The 20,800-nt window shown below is 44.4% G+C and overlaps 1 protein-coding gene across 1 annotated transcript in view; it reads right to left on the bottom strand.

The window, feature by feature from the left end:
• ERG (ETS transcription factor ERG) overlaps nucleotides 1-20,800 on the bottom strand; it is a 192,108-nt gene that overhangs the window by 164,952 nt on the left and 6,356 nt on the right. Inside the window, exon 2 of the mRNA XM_019655782.1 lies at nucleotides 17,976-18,063. Coding sequence (XP_019511327.1) covers nucleotides 17,976-18,014 — 39 coding nt within the window. The 5' untranslated portion in view covers nucleotides 18,015-18,063. The remainder of the gene's footprint in view (nucleotides 1-17,975; nucleotides 18,064-20,800) is intronic.

Raw genomic sequence — 20,800 nt, 5'->3', positions numbered from 1 at the left:
GCCACTGGTCAGAGTTAGCCTGTGCTCTGCGTTGTCACCTGCCCCCAGGGGTGACCAGCCCCACAGTCAGATTCTATGGACTGTGGTAGGTGCGTCATCCACGTGCTGGTGGCGAGAGCATCTGGAAAGCCTCTGGTCTGGTTGCTCAGCCACAGGGAGGAAGACCCAGAGCCTCTGGAGCAGGTGACTGGCCAGCCCCCGGCAGTGGAACCAGGGGGAGTCTTGTCTGCTGGGGTGGCAGGGGAGGCAGAGTGAGGGGCTGAGGGCCCTGGGACCAAAGGGTAGGCGGAGGCCCATGACATGTGTTCGAACACACAGTTTCTTTAATGTCTATAACCTATGAGCACATGACTTCCAGATAACTGAGGGAACACAGACTGTAACTACAGCACAACCAGGCAGAGCGGGGCCCCTGCAAAGGGGACTCATTTTCAGACAAGGTTTGTGACACAAGAAAGAGGAGGCAGATACATCGGCAAGCGTAGCAGTCAGGAACTCACAACAGGCTGATGGAACCGACGAGAAATCGAGAAACAGGCCTCTGTATACTTAAGAATTTAAGAAGATAAAGGTGACATTTTCATCAGTTGGGTTAAAATGAGTTATTCAACAAATAGCACTGGGACAATCACTTATTTTTTTAAAAGCTAAATCCATATCGCACATCTCATATCTAAAAACTCCAAGTCAATTAGAGATGCTCATATTAAAAAGTAAACCACAGGGCCGGCCGAGTGGCGCGTTGGTTAAGAACTGGCTTGGGACGCCAGAGGGCCCCGGTTCGGATCCCACATATGAGGGCCAGTGACACTGCCCTCTACAGCTAAGATGCTGAACAACAGCTCAACCTGGAGCTGGGCTGCCGTGAGTCACCAGCGATGGTGTAGGCTGCAGCCCCTGTGGCAGTGGGTTGCCATGGGCTACCGTGTGTAGCCAGCAGCCAGTGTGAGCGGCCAGCAGCCACAGTGAGCGGCCGTCCAGAAGCCGGCGATTGATCGGCCTCACCTGGGAAGAGCGCAATGATGGTGCCAACTTGGGCCAGTGAAGCAACGTCCTCCACAACTAGACTGAAGAACAAAACAACAGCAACTTGTCTGTTCCCCTTCCCCCAATTCCCCAGCACTGTTCCCATCCCCTAATTCCCCAATAAAAATCTTAAAAAAAAAAATTAAACCACAGAAAAGGAAGAAAATACTGATGACTATTTGTATAATTTAGGGTGGAGACACCCTCTGATAGGATGAACTAAAGGCAGAATCCATAAATAGATTTAATCCATTGATAGATTAAACTACATTTTAAAAATGGAAGACACTCTGTGTGTTGGAAAGACTAAATAAAATTAAAAAGCAAATAATTTTGTTCTTTCTAAATGACAAAGAAACATATATACTATGTGGGAAAAATCAGAAATTTTTCAACAATTTGGGGAAAATATTGAAAACACATTTGACAGTTTAACCTCCTGAACATATAAAAAATCTTCCCAATTTCCTTTGCTCATATCACAAATGTTTACTGCCTGTTCATAACACAGGAAGCCCTGTGCCTCGCACCTAATAAGACATCTGAGGAACTAAAACAGAAAAATTCAAATTCACATGGAAAAATGGGCAAAGGACATAAAAAGCATAAATGGCAATAAACTTCTTGAAAAATTAATAATAAAGAGAGTGCAAACAAAAAAGACATATCAATGTTTTGCCATTTACATTGTCAAATTAGAAAGATATAATAATGAATATTGACAAGCACTGAGGAAAAAAGTATTCTTACACATTGATGCATATTTCAACTGGTATTAAGTCTTCAATTGGAAGTTCTTGTAAAATATTAGAATTTTGCACATTCTTTGACTTAGCAAATCCACTTCTCTTATTCTATCTTAAAGATAGTATCATAGATGTAAGTAAACATACAGGAATCTCAACACCATCTTATATGCAATAGCCAAAAATCTGAAGCCTCCTAAAAATGCATCCATAAATATTTAGTTCAAAGCTTATGCAAAAAGCATAGGGTGAAATTCCATGAGCTCACTAATCGGTTTTTAGGAATGGAAAATATCAATGCAATATGTAGAGATGACAGAAGAGCAGTTTCAAAACTGTTTCCTAGGACCCCTTTGGAGCAAAAATAATTATAAGGATGTCCACAAAACATTAATTGTGGATAATTAAGTTGGTGGGGTTTTGGGTAATTATTTTTTAAAGTTGTTCACAATGACATATAGAGTTTTGTCATGAGCGAAAGGAATAAAAAACACTATTATTTTGTAGTCATAGAAGGAGACAGAAAAGAAAAGACAGACATATGGAGAGAGGAACATGACATGATGGACGTGCAGCGCCTCCTCTGTGCTCCAACCAAGTTTCTGCGGCACTTGTGGGGACAGCAGAGACTGGCTTAGCATTTGCCAAACTCTGTCCCGTTTCCTCCTGAGCACCCAGGAAGATTATATTTCCCAGCCTCTTTTGCAGTCAGGTGTGGTCACATGACTAAATTCTGGCCACTGGGGAGTAGGCAGGAGCCTGGCCAATGAGACAGTCCCATATGCCACCCTCCATGCTTTTCCCACCCACTACTGAATGCAAAGGCTTCTGGGGACAGAGAAGGGCTGAGGCGAGGTGGGACGGAAGCAGGATCCCTGAGTCACTACGCACAAGCGAGCTGCCCAGGGGAACCACCACACCAGGAGCCCCTGCTTTGCACAGAGTGACACATAAACCTTTATGTGTTGGATCACTGGAATTTGAGGATTCGTTAGACCTGTTAGCCTACCCTCACTCCTGCCCAGCACCTCGCCCAGTAATCCGGTTACCAAGTCTTCCATGAAAGGAGCCATCACTTAGAGTTACCGAGTCTTCCCACGCCTGCCACCCGACCCCCACCCACCCTATCCTTTGTGGGACTCTTTGCTTGAACACTCATGAAGCATGTATGTATTTGGTTACTTAAAGCTACAGGTGCTCATGAAGAGAAAGTTCTAAACGTTTCTGTGACCCAGTGATATCATGGATATATTCCTTGGAGTGCCGAGAAACGTGTTCAATCTCCCTAATAGCTATGAAAAACTAAGAAAGTGGGGACTTGACGTTTAGTTGCTAATATATGCAGTTCTGAAAACTTTATTTAAAGCCAAAAGAAACATTTCCATGCTGAATTTCAACAGAGCAATATGCTGTTTTGGAATAAAATTCAGAGATCCTGTACATAAAGATCTGTAAAGTTATATAATCTTCACCGGGTTTCACTTAGACGGTGCTCCTCGAGGTTGCAAGATACATGTGGGTTGGGAAGACGTCATGTCACTTACTAGGAGACAGCCCCCAGACTCCTCGGGCCATATTGGGGGTTTAGAGGATCTGTGAGGATCAATAACCAAAGATATATTAGCTGGGGGGTGGGGGGGAAGCTAACGTGTTTTTTTTTTAAATAATGGTTAAATGTTTAACAACTTAGAAATCTTGGAACTTTAACCAAAGAAAACAACCGAGTGATCGTTTAGATATAAAAGCTCTGAACGGTGCAGATTAAATCCTAACCACATGGGGGAAACAATATGGTTTGGAGACAATCTCCGTGGATTCCTCAGAAGACTCTCAGAATATTCTAGGTCTGTCTTTTGGGGTGACTGCTCTATAAGAGGTGTGACTGCCCCACCATCACCTGTATATTTACTTTCCTTCTTCGCTCCTAAAGACACAGCATCAACTGAGATTGGGGAGACATACAAAGCTTTTCCTTGTGTGCCAAGTGAACAAAACTTCTATAAATTATGTGTGATTTGGAATTATTTTATTATTTGACATATACTCTCGGCAACAGGCATTTCATAGTTCATTTTACCTGTTTTTTTTTCTTTTAACTGTAGCAGGATATTAAGTTCCAGGCTTTGGTCTCAGATGTTCAGAAGAAGCCCTCATTCTAAAAACAGGTACCAGACTTCTGGAGCAGGCCAGCCTTAGGGCTGCCCCAAAGCCGGTCCCACGACTGCCCTCAGGTGTGCAGGAGGAGGGGGAGGATGGGAGCAGTGGGAGCAGAAACGTACGAGTGAGGTGGCGAACGAGGGACAGACCACACCCTCTTCTACACCGAGGTGTCGCAGCCTGAAACAGGTCACAACCAAGGGAGGCAAGAAACCTCGCATTGAATAGGAGACTGAAGTTTGTTTTAAGAATTAACTAAACTTCTCAATACCTGAAAATCAAATTGTGGAGTTACAGTGAGAAGGGACTACAAAAACTATGCTTGGGCCTGAGATGGAATTTGAGAGTAAAAGATTATTTTCTTCAAAGCAGGTGGGAAGGAGTAGTGGTGAGAAAATAAATAAGGTATCCTGTGCACGTAACTGAGTCCAGCTCATTCAATAAAATGCTTACATAAACGTTTGCTGGCACTGTAATAAATGAGTATGACCATGTGTAAAAATCACATGGGTGAGTTTTGAATTTCATTCTCCAAGGATTAAATCATAATCCCTTCTATCTAGGTCCTATTAGGCATTCTATTTTTCCAAAGGCACTCAAAAACTTCTAGTCCAAAGGCAAAGATTTCTGTGAGTGTGCCTTAGTCAAGAAATACTTTTCTATCACTCTGCACGTCGTCAAACAGTAAAAAGTGAACGTGTAGAAATACGAGATAGAACAGTGTTTAACATTGGCACAACATTCCACAAGTCTGGAATAGGACTTGCTTGGGAATTGCTTTATTTTCCATCAGATGTCAATAAAGGAAGTGGCTTTAAGTGAGCCAAAAGTAAGAAAAGAAACCTACCAGATATCCTTACCACACACAGAGGTGACAAAAATTACACTGCAAAATCAGGGGGAAAGTAAATGATTCCAACAAATAAACCCAAAACGTTATGGCACATTTAAAAGAAATGAAGTCATGATGATAATATTTGTAAAAGGGTTAACCATCAACACAGAGAAAGGTGTGAAATGGACAATGTCTTTCATCAAGATGGAAAGGAACACAGAAAATAAGGTTAAAATTACTGACTACATTATCAGAACGTAAAGAAAATATTCGCGAGCTGAGAGAGGGGAGAGAGATGGAGATTACGTCTCCTTTGGGTCCACAGGTAAAGCAGAGCAAGTGTCGCGGTAGGACGGATATCTGTGGGTGCCCTCCATAGACAGGACCTCACCCAGCGCTGAAACCACAGACCCTGCTTAATTCAGGAAGCCGAGAGGGCAGCCCGGCGTGGAAACATCAGGAGTAAACAAGGGGTCCCATGTGAGTATCCTCCCCAACTTTTTTTTTTTTTTGGTGTAAAAATTCCAGGATCGGGTAGAAGTATGAGGCTGGAGCAGGAGTGTGGCAGGAAGATGAGCAGAGCTGCCCCTGGTGGCCCATACACAAGGGGCCCTTTCCGCTTTCTAACGCTACACTTGGTAGGAAATAGGTTCCTTCCCCTTGGAGCCCATTTTCTTCAAGCACTAAGGGTCACAGCGGCACAACCCAGGCCCAGGCAGCGTTAGAGGAAAGCCCAAATACTGGACTCAAATGCTCTGGGGGCAACGGCTGATGGATGACTAACATGATTTGGGTGTATAGACTTGGGATCTGACTAACCAATAACAGATGGACGCAACCAAAAGCCCTAAGGGAAATTTAATGTCAACCTTAATGTCCAGAAGAGGCAAATAATATAATAGAGTAAAAAATTGTTTATCTGGAGGTCTACATCCAAGAAACAGCCAAACAACAGAATTAAGAGTCTAAAAGGATTTTTTAAATAACCACCTGTTTTTTTAAGCATTCCAACTTTCCATCATGGCAGCACATGATAATGGTGGAACTGCCTGACGGCAAAGTGCCCCAATCCAAGTATTAAGGACAGGAAGTTACATTCCATGTTGTGAAAAATCATGTCAATTTCATGAACAAAGGTCATTAACTACTAAGAAGAAAATCCTCCAAACACAGATATGCCCCTGCCCCCCCAAAAAGGGGGTGGAGTAATGATGTCAAGCTAAGGATGGCCCTGCTGGACTTTTCAGAGCTAATGGCTGCATCCTGTTCTTGTTTCTGCAGATGCTCCCAGCAGCCCCGGGGGTGTGCCACTCATCCCTCCCTTCAAGAAAGGATCCAGGATTCACCTGAACAGCCGCCAGCTGCTCCCAGCTCAAGCTCCGCCTCATTCCAGACACCCTGCGCCAATAACAACACAGCAGGGGTGGCAGAGCCTTGGCACCCTGCCCAATGCTGGACCCTCCAAAGGCAAGCTCTGCTCCAGACCTCCCAGGTGGGTGGGTCAAATTGTCCAGTCTCTCTCAGTCTAAGGCTCTCTCTGCCCAATCCTGCTTCACTCTCATTTTACCATCGTTCAGTAGTGCCCCCCACTCCCCTCCCCAGTAAGCTTTTTGCATTCCGAATTCTGTCTTAACATCTGCTTCTCAGGGAACCCAAGTAACACAATGCTCCTAAAACCAACACTACTGAAAACTAACTTTCCATGCCCGATGTGAAGATCGACTTTCTGGAAAATAAAATTGCATATAATTTCAATTATCCATGATGTTATTTGGCCATTTCAAAGGAAATGAGCAAACATCATAAATTTTAATCTTCGGCAAATGAACTAATGATGAAAATGCTGTTATTGTCATTAGGACACAAAATATTTATTTAGGGCAGTACGTAACATATTACTTTTACATTTTTGAGTAAATCTAAATACTTTTATTCGATGTAAAAATTATAGCAGGTAATAAATCCTTAATTGATTTATAGTATGTATTCATATCAAGCAATAGGTTTTCTAAGACATATACTTTTTAATGCCATAAAATGTGTTTAAGGAGGAAAAAAACAAACCTGTGAGAGCATAGTGCTAAGTGAAATAAATCAGAGAGATAAAGACAAATACTGTATGATCTCACTTCTATGTGGAAACTGAAAACCAAACTCAGAAGCAGAGAGTAGGCTGGTGGTTGCCAGGGGCTGAGGGTGGGGAAACAGGGCGAATCCAGATTCTGGTCAAGAGGACAAACTTCCAGTGACAAGATGAGTAAGTTGGCGGATGTTACATACAGCATGGTGACTACAGATAACAACACTGTACTGTATAGTTGAAAGTTGCTAAAAGAGTAAATCTTAAATGTTTTTACAAAAAAAAAAAGTTGTTAATTAATGTGAGGTGATGGAGATGTTAACTAACCCTATTGTGGTAATCATTTCCCAAAATATACCTGCAGCAAATCATTGTACACCTTAAACTTACACCGCGTCAAATGTCAATTATATCTCAATAAACTTGGGGGGGGGGGACACAAAACAAACAACAACAAAAAAAATCCCTGTCATTTTTTTCTAATTCATAGCCACGTTTCTTTACCAGGTAACTCTTACATCACATAAGATTTGGTTTTTGGTTTTTAATTTCAGCTTTGAAGAATCAAGTAATGGGTATTTCTAAGAGTTTTTATTAGATATATGTGAATTTCCCACTCCTAAAGCCTAAGAAATAAGAACAGAAGCATATTGCTTAAATTATTCATAAGATAAAAACATCTTCCCTCTTTGAGTCTGTTTTCCATCCTGATGTCTTTGCTCATTGCTAATACTGTCTATTTTATGTATAATTCTTCCAGGACAACTTCCCCTGATGGCCAAATAAGAAACCCGCACATCACCTCTGGTCCCACCTGCAGGCTCTACGTTTCTTCTGCAATGTGCAATGAAATAGGTAAATCTACATAACCTTTCTTATTTTTTCAAACAATGGAAAGTAAGTATTTGAATTGGGGCTTTTTCAAACAACATAAGTCAAGAAAAATTTGACTTGTTTTTGACTGTTACTTTAGGCACACACGTTTGATTCAGGACGATCAAACGTAAATACAAAGATTTTAAACACAACCCATTTTAAACTTGGGTTTTAAAACAAAGGACATAAGAATCACATGGCTAGAGTTATATATTTCTGTCCGCCCCAAGCTCAGTTGGCTCAATAATACCACTATCGTAAAACTTTATGGGACTAATTTGGAGGTCCGTATAAATTGGTGTTATTGTTTATTTTTGGATATTGATAATAGCAGCATATTAGCAATAAATGTGTAATGCAAATGAACAGTAATTTCCAGAAAATCCACAAAGAATCACTCAGAAATTAATAGCCATTCTTTGGTTAAATTTGTTTACATTTTTAAAAGTGCATTCTCAGAAGTAACATGTACTCTCAATTAAGCAAAACACAGTGAGGATTTTTAACTTCACCCTGGAATTCGATCTTTAAAATTAAAAAAGAAAATACTTTCTCTGCTATTTACAGTTCCTGCTTTGGATAAATCCCCACATCTGGATGCCAGAGCCAGTGCAGCAAACTCCATGGAGACACACGTGCAGTTTTATGCCTGCAAACCCAGTTTTTCAGGGTAAAAGCTACTAAGGGGCTTCCCCCTTCAGTTCTACCCCCACAGAAATCTCGATTGTTTCCTAAATGTACCCACAGTAAGAAATCATACGTTGCGCATCACAACCCGGCATACATACACACACATAGATAAGTAACACAAGCTTTCCAGAGTAATACTCTTCCTACCCATGTGCCATGCACCCTGAAAGTTGCCACTCTATTCCATTCCATTCCACTTCCTTTGGTGAATACCCGCCTCAACTCTGGTCCACCAATGGGCCGTGACCTCTACTTTGAAAACTGGGGCTTCAGAGCCTGGCTCCAGAAAGGCTGGTCCTCAGACCAGAAGCTGTGGGAGCCTCCTGTGAAGTGCACACCCCCAAGGCCACCCGAGCCTGCAGGTGACTTGTGTGTGCATTCAAGTGTGCGAAGCCTTGCTCTTGAGTGCAAGGCTGCAGCGTACGTATCTGCCATCTGAACTGAATTTAGATCAAGAATGTGCCTCGAAACAATCTCTTTCAAAGAAGCTCTGTCATTCCACTGACTTCAAGAGGCAACACATTTCCTGTGCAGGATAGTTAGGTGCAAATGAAAATTTATTTTCAGTTTCATCAACTGCATCCAATGGGGTTTCCATCCCCAGCCCAGGGCTCCAGCCTGGGCCTTGGGGTGGGGGTGGGGGTGGGGGGAATCATGGTGGGGAGGGGTGCTGAGTCTGCTGCAATAGATAACTGAGCATATAAGATTGTATGTGGGTGCACGTGCTTATTCTGGGGAGAAAATATATGACATTCATCAATTTTTTTAAAAGTTCCATGATTCAAAAACGTCAAGATGAGCTATTAAGCTGTGAAAAGACATAGAAGAAACTTGCATGCATGTGACTAAGTGAAAGAAGCCAATCTGAAAGGCTACATACTGCATGATTCCAACTCAGTGACATTCTGGGGGCAGCAAACAGATCAGTGGTCGCCAGGGGCTGGGACTGGAGGGAGGCAGAGCACAGAGGATTTTCAGGGCAGCGAAAATCCTCTGTGTGATCCTGTCATGAGAGATACGTGTCATTATACACTAATCCAAACCCACAGAATGTACAGCGCACACAATGAACCCTAATGTAAACTGTGGACTCTGGGTGACAATGATGTGTCAATGCAGGTTCATGGACTGCTAACAAATTTAGCGCCCCAGATGTTGGTAACGGGAGAGGCTGTGGGTGTGTGGGAAGGGGAGGCATATGAGAGCTCTGTGCTTTTCTGCTCAGTTTTGCTGTGAATCTAAAACTGCTCTAAAAACTAAACTATATATATATATATATATAAACTGCCCTTGAGACCACACTGCCCTTGAGAACACATTCTCTCCGCTGCTAATCGGCTAAGTGGTTGCAATCGTATCTACAAAGGAAGAGAGAGGTGTAGAGAGTCGGTGAAGGCTGAACGGGGCCATCTGTCCCAGAATAGAACCAAGCTGCCTGGGTCACTCTCGCTCCATTGTGACCATTGCTTATTTAATTCAATCAACACATATATGCTAAGTATCTACTAGGCACAAGGTACAATGAGAGACACAAAAATGATTATGTGATCACTTTCAGTAATGTAGAACCTTGCAAGCACAGAAAACAGACACACAGAGCATCATCCTATGACAAATGCCCTCCTCCTTCCAAGTGGCAAGGAGCCAGATGTCAGGGTTTGGGGGACAGAAGACAAAAGCAAGAGGCTAGAAGGGCACGGAGCAAGTTCACTGGGGCTGGGCAGCGGGAGGAGACGGGAAAGCACTTTGACGGAAGGACCAGCTCTTGCTAACCATGATCTCCTCTGATTGGTCTGCGTCCTCTTCTGATTCGTGTGCCCATGCTCATTAGCACATATTTTGACTATCTAACCTTTCAGGAGGGACAAGCGGGGGGGGGGGGGGGCGGGGAAACAACAACAACACTGCAGAATTATTCTGGGTTCATTTTGCACGGAGTGCGAAACTCCAGATGAAAGAGCCTGGGTTGGATGCTGTAAGCAATTCCGCATGTCTTCTGTGAACAATGAATGACTTTGTTGGTGATTATTAAAATAAAATATATTTCCTTTCATTTCCATTCAACAAGCTATATAGTAAAAGCCAGAAAAATAGACAAGAACGTTGTAAGTTTAAAAGCTAAGGGAAAGATGACAAAGGAAACTATCAGTAGGTGTGAGCACATAAAAATGTTTCTCTCGTGGGGTAATCCTAAAAGTTGAAAGGCAAAATAAACATCAAAAACTATCTGTATGACAAATAGGACACAGCTCAGGGTTAATGTCATCAAAACATAATTTGTACAAGTTGTTGAGAAAAGCACTAAACCCTGTAATCCTCACTGTGGAAGCATCGCCCCCATCAGCTGTCCGCATTCTTTTCACCCCTTTGCTGTTTGCACCCACTCCTGTGTGGCTTTGGCCACTCCATGCAATTCGCTCTTACCAAGGCCACCAGTTGGGTCCATGTTGTCCGAGCTGATGGTCCCCACCTCCGCTGATCTGGCACTGTCCCGTTCTTTTCCTGCCCACTGGCTCTTCCTCGCAGCCCTCTTGGGCTTCCTCCTCCTCTTCCCAGCCGCTACATGGTGGAGGGACTCAAAGCTCAACTTTGCTCTTTATCTTGGTGTCTAAATGATCCCTTCTCCTCACCCAGCCTCAAACTAAGCTCATGACTCACAAATGTAAATGATGCAACCAATGTAAATTATACTTCAATGGAGCTGGTAAAAAAAATTTCAATCAGATCATGTCACCCATTCTGCTTCAAACCTCCCAATGGTCCCGGCTTCCCAACATGCAGAATAGAATGTAAACGCCCTTACCCTAGCATATCAGAACTCTAACATATGGCCTCACCATTGCCTCTCCAACCCCACATCCTACAGCTCTCCCCTCACTCCATGCGAGCCTGTCTCCTTGCCTTTCCCTGAACGGTGGGCAGGACACTCCTGCCTCCCGGCCTTCGCAGAGGCCGCCCCCTCTCTCTGGGACGCTCTGCCCCACGGATCACACGGCTCATGCGCTCACTTCCTTCAGGTCTGCTTGAACTTCACCTCCACCCAACAACCTTGCCTAATGTTTTATGTAGTAAAATGGCACCTCTCCCCTCCATACTCTTTGATTACCTGTATCTTACCTTACTTTTTATTCTAGAGCATAACAGTGAGCATTAATGTATGAATATATATAAGGTCTGACAACTACGTTCGCGAACTCATCCTAGAAAAAGTGCTGCATGCCTCACTGCTGACTATCACTACGGTCACCTCCCAAGTCCTCCCCTTGGGAAGCTATGCACCGACGCCAGCTCCTCGTCCACCCATCAAAGCAATTCTGGAACTCTTTCTGGAATGGCCATCAGAGCTGTCATCCTATTACCCTTGATGTCCTGAATGTCATCTAAATGTCTTCCTTTCAGTATTTCCTTTATCTTCAGGTAAAGAAAGAAGTCATTGGGGGCCAGATCAGGTGAGTAGGGAGGGTGTTCCAATATAGTTATTTGTTTACTGGCTAAAAGCTCCCTCACAGACAGTGCTGTGTGAGCTGGTGCATTGTCGTGATGCACAAGAGCAATGAATTGTTGGCGACAAGTTCAGGTCGCCTAACTTTTTCACGCAGCCTTTTCAGCACTTCCAAATAGTAAACTTGGTTCACTGTCCAGTTGGTACAAATTCATAATGAATAATCCCTCTGATATCAAAAAAGGTTACCAACATTGTTGCAACAAGTTCACAAACTTAATTGTCTGACCTCGTATATATGGATATAGATACATACACACACACATATATATGTTGTAATGCCGATTTTATACACATATATAAATGTTGACATATATATATGAACATATCCTATCTCAACTCCTAGAATGTAAGCTTCATGTCAGCGGGGATCTTATCTTTTAGTTCATACTATTCCCCCAGCAATGTTAAATGATTTCATTGAAATGGCTTTAAAAAATTACAAAAGAGATTATTATAACTTACTGATAAGTATATGAAGAGATAATCACTTGCACAAGTTTCCAAATGAAATAACATCTATAAAACTCCACTCTCCACACTTCAAGTCAGCAAAGATTAAAAATTGCACTAGAAGGTGATAAAATGGCACTCTCAGATCCTTCTTGGAGCAGTGCAAAAGGGCACGATTGGGGGGGGGGAGATACTGCTTTCAAAAGTCTTAAAAATGTTCCTACTCCTTGAATGCATAAAGATTTCTGATCAGAGAAACGCTGTTGGAAGCGCTCTCTTAGGATTAACCTGGCAGCATGAGATAAGAAGAATGTAAGGAAAGGTGGGTGGAGAAAGCAGCCAGCAGGAGAACTTAGAGACCCCTGTAAGAAGACAAGGAGATAATGTCCCACAAAGAAAAGGTGCTGTGGATGAGGCAAGAAGTGAAAGGTGACAGGGAGAAGAGAGTTAAAGGTATGCCTTAAGTGTTAAGCCTGGGTCACAGGGACAAGTGGCCATCATTAAAACAGGGGATTAATAACAACTTTTAGATGATGATGATGTTTTGCTATTTACTAGACACTGTTCTAAGACCTTCACATGAATCACCTCCTCTGATCCTCACACAGCACTAGGAGGTGGATACCATTATCCGCATTTTACTGATAAGAGAACTGGGTGAAGCTCAGAGAGGCTCAGTAACTTGCCCAAGATCAATCAGCAAACCTTATGCCTTGGATTGTAAAGCAGGAAGTCTGGCTTCACAGCCTGCCTGCTAACCATTACTCTATAGCTGTCTTATCCCAAAAGGGAAGAGGTGTTAGAAATGAGACGATGTTGTAGAATGCATGAACCTGGCCTTGGTGGAGGCTGAACCTCTGTGACCTGGGAAAATGACCTAAACTCTAGATTAAATTCACCAGAGGATGCAAAGATGCTCTGAAGACTCAAAACATCACACAAACGGATGCTTGGTTCCTCCGATTGACTGCTGAGTTGAAGGTACCTGTACCCACACCCAGAGAAGGTGCCTAACAGGTACCTAGAAACGTAAGGCCGGAGATCAGAGGAGAAATCAGAGCCAGAGATAGCAGAGTGCCCTGTACAAAGATGATAACTGAAGCCACGGGAGTTTGGGATCAGAGGTAAAAAAAGGTGCAAAAGGAAAAGAAGGTGGAAACTCACCATGGAGAACCCCCAAGTAAGACTTGCTCCCACTTATTAGTAAGAACCAGCAGAAAGTAGGGTATTCTCATTGGGAAATGCACATTTCTCATCCTGAACTTCTTGTACCCTGAGCTAGCCTCCAACGCACACCTCCCCCACATCAGTGGCCCCAACGCTGAGTCTTGCAACAAGGATAATGATGTTCGAACCCCAACTTCACAAAGGGAGCTGTGCAAGCGACAGTGGCATGAGCCATGTTGACATCTCTAACACACTCAATGGCTGGGGGCTGACCTGAAAAATTCTCAATTCAAATTCCTGATAAGTCATTTTCCCATGAGGCAGAAGCAATGAGTGACAGCTCTCTTCTGGACCCTTACACCCAATCACAGAACCCACGATACGTGCTGACATTTTAAAACTCAAGTCCAAACGATGTTTTCTAAACCTTTACGGGTGTGAGTATGTTATTCAGAGCAGCCATGCAGAACAATGCAGCCTCAGGTGTAGACAGGAAAAAAAAAAAGTCAGTTGCTTTGATAAATATTACTGATTGATTATCTCAGGCTGGGTTAATCAATAATAATTATTTATTATCTAAGTAGGGTCCACAGAAATACCTCAGGCTTTTAAAACGTCATCCCCTGAGTCCAGCCCAAACATACTGCAGAGGTAGCTTTGGTTGATGATGCCCAGGGATCTACACTTTGAGTAGCTCTCCAGGATCTTCTGAGAACCAGCTCTGGAGAAAGACTGGACCAGAGGGTTTCTAGGCCAACCACGCACAACTGGTAACCTTTCTCCCATGAAGTGATCGGAATCTCTCACTCCCGCCGACACCTCCTGATAAAGCTGATGCCCTCTTAACGAGGAGTCACAAGTTTGGGGGACTGTGCAGCACGCCTGGGGGAGCATGCCATTAAACCCACTGCACATACCCTGAGCAGAGCCCCAGGGGCTCAGGAAATAAGGAGTAACAGAAAGGATGGCCCAGCTCCAGCAAATCTCATGCAAAATACCTGACGGGTCGTCAGATGTTGCGAGACGCCACTGGTTCTGCCATATCAAAGACCTTAATATTTTTAAACAGTATTGTTTTCCTGTTTACAAAAATAATACGCACTCACTGTAGAAATTTTAGCAAATCTGTCCTTCTCTGTTTAATTAAGTGCTACTATCCAGCAGGAAAATGCAAGTGCAGCTATAAACAGCCACCAAGTCACCAGGCTCATCGGGATGTGCTAACCCTGCTGGAATCTGATCAAAGCTGATTTATGAAGGAAAAATTAGGCAGCGTATCAAAGGCTTACATCATCTTCACAGTACACAGACTTTGGGGGAAAACGCTGGGTCTCTGTGGAGTATATCCTCAAAGGATAAACTTTCTAACTTCCTGTGAAGCAAAGTGACGATAAATCAGATTTGGAAATACGTGTGAAATGCTTCTAACTCCGTGTCTTTTGTTAGCCAGGTGGGAGGGAGGCCGTGCGAGCCTCACTTCTCCGTGGAGATGAGGTAAAGCACCGCCGGCCAGGAGAGGTCAGCTCATCATCCCTCACTCAGGATGCAGGCTGGGGCACCTTCCTTGGGAGCTTGTTTTTGCATCTGCTTCGCATTATTTTTAGAGTCCCACTCATCTGCTGGGTTGTCAGGCTTCCCTGTGACCCTGCGCTTACTGCTGACTACTTCTTACAACTCTTTCAGACCCCTCCTTCTATGAAACACAAACAGCGCTTAAGTTTAGCATCTTTTATCGTCAGAAATATTTAGCGTTACTTCCAGAGCGTCAGGCACAGAATCACGTGGGAAAAAAAGTCAGTTCAGCAATTTGATTCTGGCTAAGTACTGACCCTGTGGCTGTCCAATTCTTTCCAGAATATTCCCTCTTCTTCTTTCTCCCCTTCTACTGCTATTATGTAAGAGGATGCTAATACATAACGACCATATATTAATATAACCATATGTTATGCAATTGCTATAACATTTAATATTTGTTCTAGCAGAAAAGACCTATGGTAAGCAATATGGAATAAATTTCTTTACGACAAAAGGAACATTTCTTTCCTCCAGATCAGTCTCCGGACGCGAACATGAAGCCTTTCTATCTGCCTCCCTGCATGCCTGTAACGTTAGCTCACTTCTGTGGAGAACGCAAGTCTCTTTCAGATGAAAAAACATTTCAGTAGCCATGAGCCAAAGACAAAATCATCCACTATTTACATTAACACACCAAGCGGAACCATTCACGTGTCATTTGTAAGAACCTCCCCTCCCAGAAAAAAAAGCTGCCCTCTGCAGCCTGGAACCAAGGACTTCTCAACACATAAAAGTTTACTGACTAAATTCCCCAAATCAGGTACTTTAAGGAAACAGAGGAAGGCAATGGGCTTGCCTAACCCTGTTGTCAAGGACACCAATTACATATACTAAAGCAAGGAAGTCCAGAAATAATTATTTAAATTCCGATAGGTGGAATTTGATAGATTTACAAAGGAAACAAACATCTTTAATATAATTCTCTCTGCCTCAGAGCCAACATCTGCTATTAGTAACTGCAACTCTAATTTGCTGGTTCATCTTCAAAACACACAGAAGCAATTTGAGTTGAAATGTATTTTTTAAAAACTCTCAGGGTTACTGTTTTTCAAAATTATCTTTCACTCATGTTTATGTTAACCAATACGATTGTAATTAGATAAATCAGAGCTGAAAAACAAAAATGCTCCCTCCTCAGATTACAGCCAGAACATTTCCAATGAACGCATTCTCAGAGATCATGTGTCTCAGATTTGTCTAAGTCTGTTTTGCACTTGATGAATTAACTTTTAAAACTCTGCAATACTTTCTTGCTGACTTCATCTTTTCCTTTTGGTTGGTTAGGAACAAGCTGCCAATCAGAATGGATTTCAGCTGTTGACCCGCCTACTCTGAACTGTAGAAGACACTCCTCGTATCACCTTCCCCCACGAGCTTTAATTTGCTCCCTGCAGCTCATGGTCAACACAGTCTAAAGGAGAAAAGTCTTTCCCGCCCCTCACCTGTGTGTAGCATGGACACACTTAAAAGAATGTTCCAGATATTTCTGAAAAAAACGTATCATATCCACAAGAGATTTCCCACTTGCACTTCTGTAGACATAACTGCTATGTCCCAATAGAATATCACACAGAAATCAAGTCCCTGGATAAAATTCAGAACCCTCAACACCCCTAGGATGTCCCCTATTTCTAAAACTTCAAGAGCTCCCACAAAGCGCAACGCATGCACTGAAGCTGTGACACTTCTAATTCCATGTTCAAAGAAATCAAATGTGTATGCATGTGAGTTGTACATGGTACATAACACCCCCAAACATACTGCTTTTAAAATGAGTGTCTGTGTGTGATATTTTCTATTTTAGTCCATTTTATATTTTAGTCCAAGGAAAGGAAAATTTCTCAATACCATACACTTTCCTTTCAATTAGAAGCCGCTTTTCATTTTCGAAAAATGTTTTAGGCAAAAAATATAAATTAGTAAAACTCACGAGGCCACTCAGGGAAAATGAATTATATGGGAAACACGAAGAACTCGCAATGCAGTGAATGATTTGGTCCAGTGTAGACAGCTGAACTAAACAGCACAGGTGTGGACAGCGTATCTGGATACTGTGGCTCTGGCCCCCGTTTTCTCTGTAACTGTTATTTGAGCCAAGTATATTAAAACCATCACTTCCTTTCCTCCCTGTGGCTATACCCACGCGTACGAGGAGTACTGACATACAGGGGCTGGCTTCCTCTTAGGGACTTGCCTTGGCACAAGTCTCCCTTCCCTACCCTCTCACCCCCAGGGCTGCGGGGAGGTGCTGTCAGTGAGCAGCTGGGGCAGGTGTGACGTGACGAGCTGCTGAAGTGTTGGCATGCCTGGATGAAACCACGTCTGAGCACTGGAGACCCAGGCGCTCCCCTGGTCGTCTCTTCCTAGGTAACCCCAGGCAGCGTCACGGAGGTGGGGCTGGAACAGGAGTTAGACGAACTCGGATGTGGTTTCCTACGTTAACTCAGGGGTCAGCAGTCATCTTCTGCCGGGGGCCAGAGAGTAAATATTTTCAGCTTTGCAGGCCATATGGTCTTTGTTGCTGCCACTCAACACGGCCGTGACAGCGTGAAAGCAGCCACAGACTATGGGAATGGGTGAACATGGCTGTGTCCCAGGAGAGCTGTCTTTATGGACAATGAAATCTACATTTCATATCATTTACATGTGTTAGGAAATATTCTTCCTCTTTTGATTTTTTTTTTCCCAACCATTTAAAAACGCGAAAACCATTTTCTGAGCTCACGGGCTGTATAAAACAGATGGTGGGCTGGATGGGGCCCACGGGCGCGGCTGGCTGACCCCTGCGTTAACGGATTTGTGGGCAGGCATCCGTGACAATCGAGCCAGGGAGGAAGCCGGCAGCTTCCTGGCCAAGATGGGACCTACCGTGATATGAGCTGCTGGGTCTGGGACAGCCTGAATCATGTCCTTCGGGAGGCCTGCTCATCTACCACGCACTCAAAACCGGAGACAGCTGGGAGACAAAAGGGGACAGCACAAACAAGAGTAAACAACCACACTTCTGTGTTTTATTTTCCAGTAGGGCTGAATACAATATGCCAATGGTTTAAAAAAAAAAAATCACAGCTCTGCATTAAACGTGTTTGCCCGAAAGCATCCTTTCGCTCTGTGCGGTAAATGAAGTGACTAGACAGCTCACTTCCCTTCTGTTAGGAACATGTTAGCCCCAGTAAAACCCCAGTAAGACAAGCGCCCCAAAACCACGTCATAGGCAGTTCACACACGTCATTTCACATGGGCAGTATCTATAAATGATTGTTTAAAGGAAGAAGTTACACAGGGGAAAAAAAAATGAGGCATTTTCTGTACTATTGAGAGCATTGGGCTTGTGATGTTCCCCCCAAACCTAATTCCATCTATGCATTTTTCTGAGCTGCAGAATTAAGCTCTTCATAAAAAGCACAGCTCCTGTTCACTGAGTGCTTACGTGGCAGCCCCTGGCTAAGGGCTCCACATGCGTTTTGTCATTTCATCCTGACCATGACTCTGGGAGTTAGAATTCCCATTGTCCAGGGGGGGACGTGGAGACGCAGGGAGTTCACTGATTTATCTGGGGTCACTAGTTAATAATAAGCAACACAGCCAGGATTCAGCTCGGATTGGCCTGACTCCAAGGCCGATAAGAAATTGTGGTTTGACATAATTAATAGGTTTTGCCCTGCATGTTGAAAATACTTTAATTCATGGTTCAATTTAATTGAAATTCAAAGGAATTAAACTTAAAGGTGTCCATGGTCTAGGGTGAAACACTTCATTCAATATTTGCCTTTATTCAGATTACAAACCAGTGTGTTCTGGTTATTGTCTGTCTGCCCCTCCCCATGCCCAGAGCCCCTCTCCACCCACCCCTGCCCTAGCCCACACCCCACAGGACTGACCCCTACAGGCTGCCTCAGCAGGGCGCCCTTGCCTCTGGCCGCCCAGGTCAAGTTTGGTCAAGGTGACACCATCTGGAGATCGGGAGTGGAAGGAGAGAAGGGTAGGGGTATTTCTTCCCCACGCCACCCCACCACCCACTCTAGGCGCCCTCCATATTTGACCATGGCTCTGGCCATAGCTGCATTCTATGGTGGCCTCAACCATCCTCGGACCCTCCCCTGGGGCTCCAGGCTCTAGGCACCGTTCCCCACATAGCTTTTGATTCTCCGTAGTTCTTAACCATCGGTTGGCACTGGAAATACCTTTTCTAATTTACACTTTTAGGTGCCATTACTGTTTTTTAGTCAACTGTCATTTTGTTGTTGTTTTGGTCTTCATAAATCTGGCCCACAAGTGTAAGCAGTAGTTAACCGCAAGATAAAAGTAAACAGCTCGATTACAGGACAACGGGCACAAGGCTGCCTGTCAAGTCTGCTGCTGAACACGTTACTCCAGGAATACGCCACAGGCTCACGCGAGTCCGAGCTCCCTCTGTATCCCGCCCCTTCTGACCCCCTGACCCCGCTATGGTACAAACACATCCACTTCTCACAGGAAGCCTTCACCTCCACGTCTGGGTGCTCGGGGTCTGCCCCCCAAAGGGCTAGCTCCATAGACTCCAGGGCATGACAAACATGGAGCCTCAGGCATTATTTTTCACTATAGCCAGCTTTCTGATCTTGGAAAGTATGCAAGTGTTTTTTCCTTAACTCTAAAGCGAGTCCTTTGGGGCAATAATATTTGCTAAAAAAAAAAAGCGAAAGGAATGCAGCGCTGTCTTGACACCGGCCTGAGTAGAGTGGTGACCCACTTGAATGGCGCAGTAATGAGAGGAGAGGCTGAGAGGAGATGGGGCCCTGGCTGAAGGTCTCTCAGAACTGGCTCTCCTGGCACAGGGATCCCCCAAGACAGCCTCTTCCAGAGAACAGCAGCCACCCCAGGAGAACACCACTCTGCTCCTAGGGTCCGCTCAGCCAGGCAGGGGTCCATCCTGACAAAAGCAAGGCTTCCCACTGCGCGATCCCCACGCTCACGAGCAGACGGCTCTTTCTACACATTTCGGGTCTCTCTGGGGTAGCTCACCCCACACAGTTCCTCCCTCCTCACACACATGCTGCTGCTCACACCACCCGCTGAAGCTTGTCCCCGCCCCTCAATTCCTGGCTGATTTACAACTGCCTTTGATCCAGAGAACACAGTGCAAGGGGTGTTCTGGCGTTTCTGAGCCCAGGCCTCCACAGAGCCATAAGCTTGCCCTTCCTGCCTCGAGGAACCTAGTCCCCACGCCCCGGCAGCACCGCAGTCCGGCCCAGGCCAGAGGTGGGCGCCCAGCTGACAGCCCGCACCATGTGCCAGGCCTGAGAGGGAGCCAACCTGGACGTTCAGAACGGTCATCTGTCAGATGACCGCAGCCCCTGCCGACATCAGGGAAGCAGAGCTGTCCAGCTGAGTTCAGTCAGCCAACAGAACCATGAGAAATCATATACTGGTCGTTGTTTTAAGCTACTAGGTTGGGATAGTTTATTACACGTGTAGACAACCGAAACACCCTGTAAGTGTTCTAGATACATGCAGAAGACAGAGACTAAACAGCCTGTTTCCTCGCACACTACAGTAGATTGCGATGCTGGTTGTAATGCTCCGCTCCTTCCTGTGGCCACGCCTTTGCCATGGGACTATGGGTCCTTCACAGCAGAGGTAGCTCGCTTCCCCACGCCAGTTTAGGGGCAGTCCGCGTGACTTTCTTCAGCCAACAGAACGCAGCAGAAGGA

This window comes from Hipposideros armiger, unplaced genomic scaffold, assembly GCF_001890085.2.
Source record: "Hipposideros armiger isolate ML-2016 unplaced genomic scaffold, ASM189008v1 scaffold_246, whole genome shotgun sequence".
NCBI classification, from domain to species: domain Eukaryota; kingdom Metazoa; phylum Chordata; class Mammalia; order Chiroptera; family Hipposideridae; genus Hipposideros; species Hipposideros armiger.
This window is presented reverse-complemented; position numbering and strand designations above follow the sequence as displayed.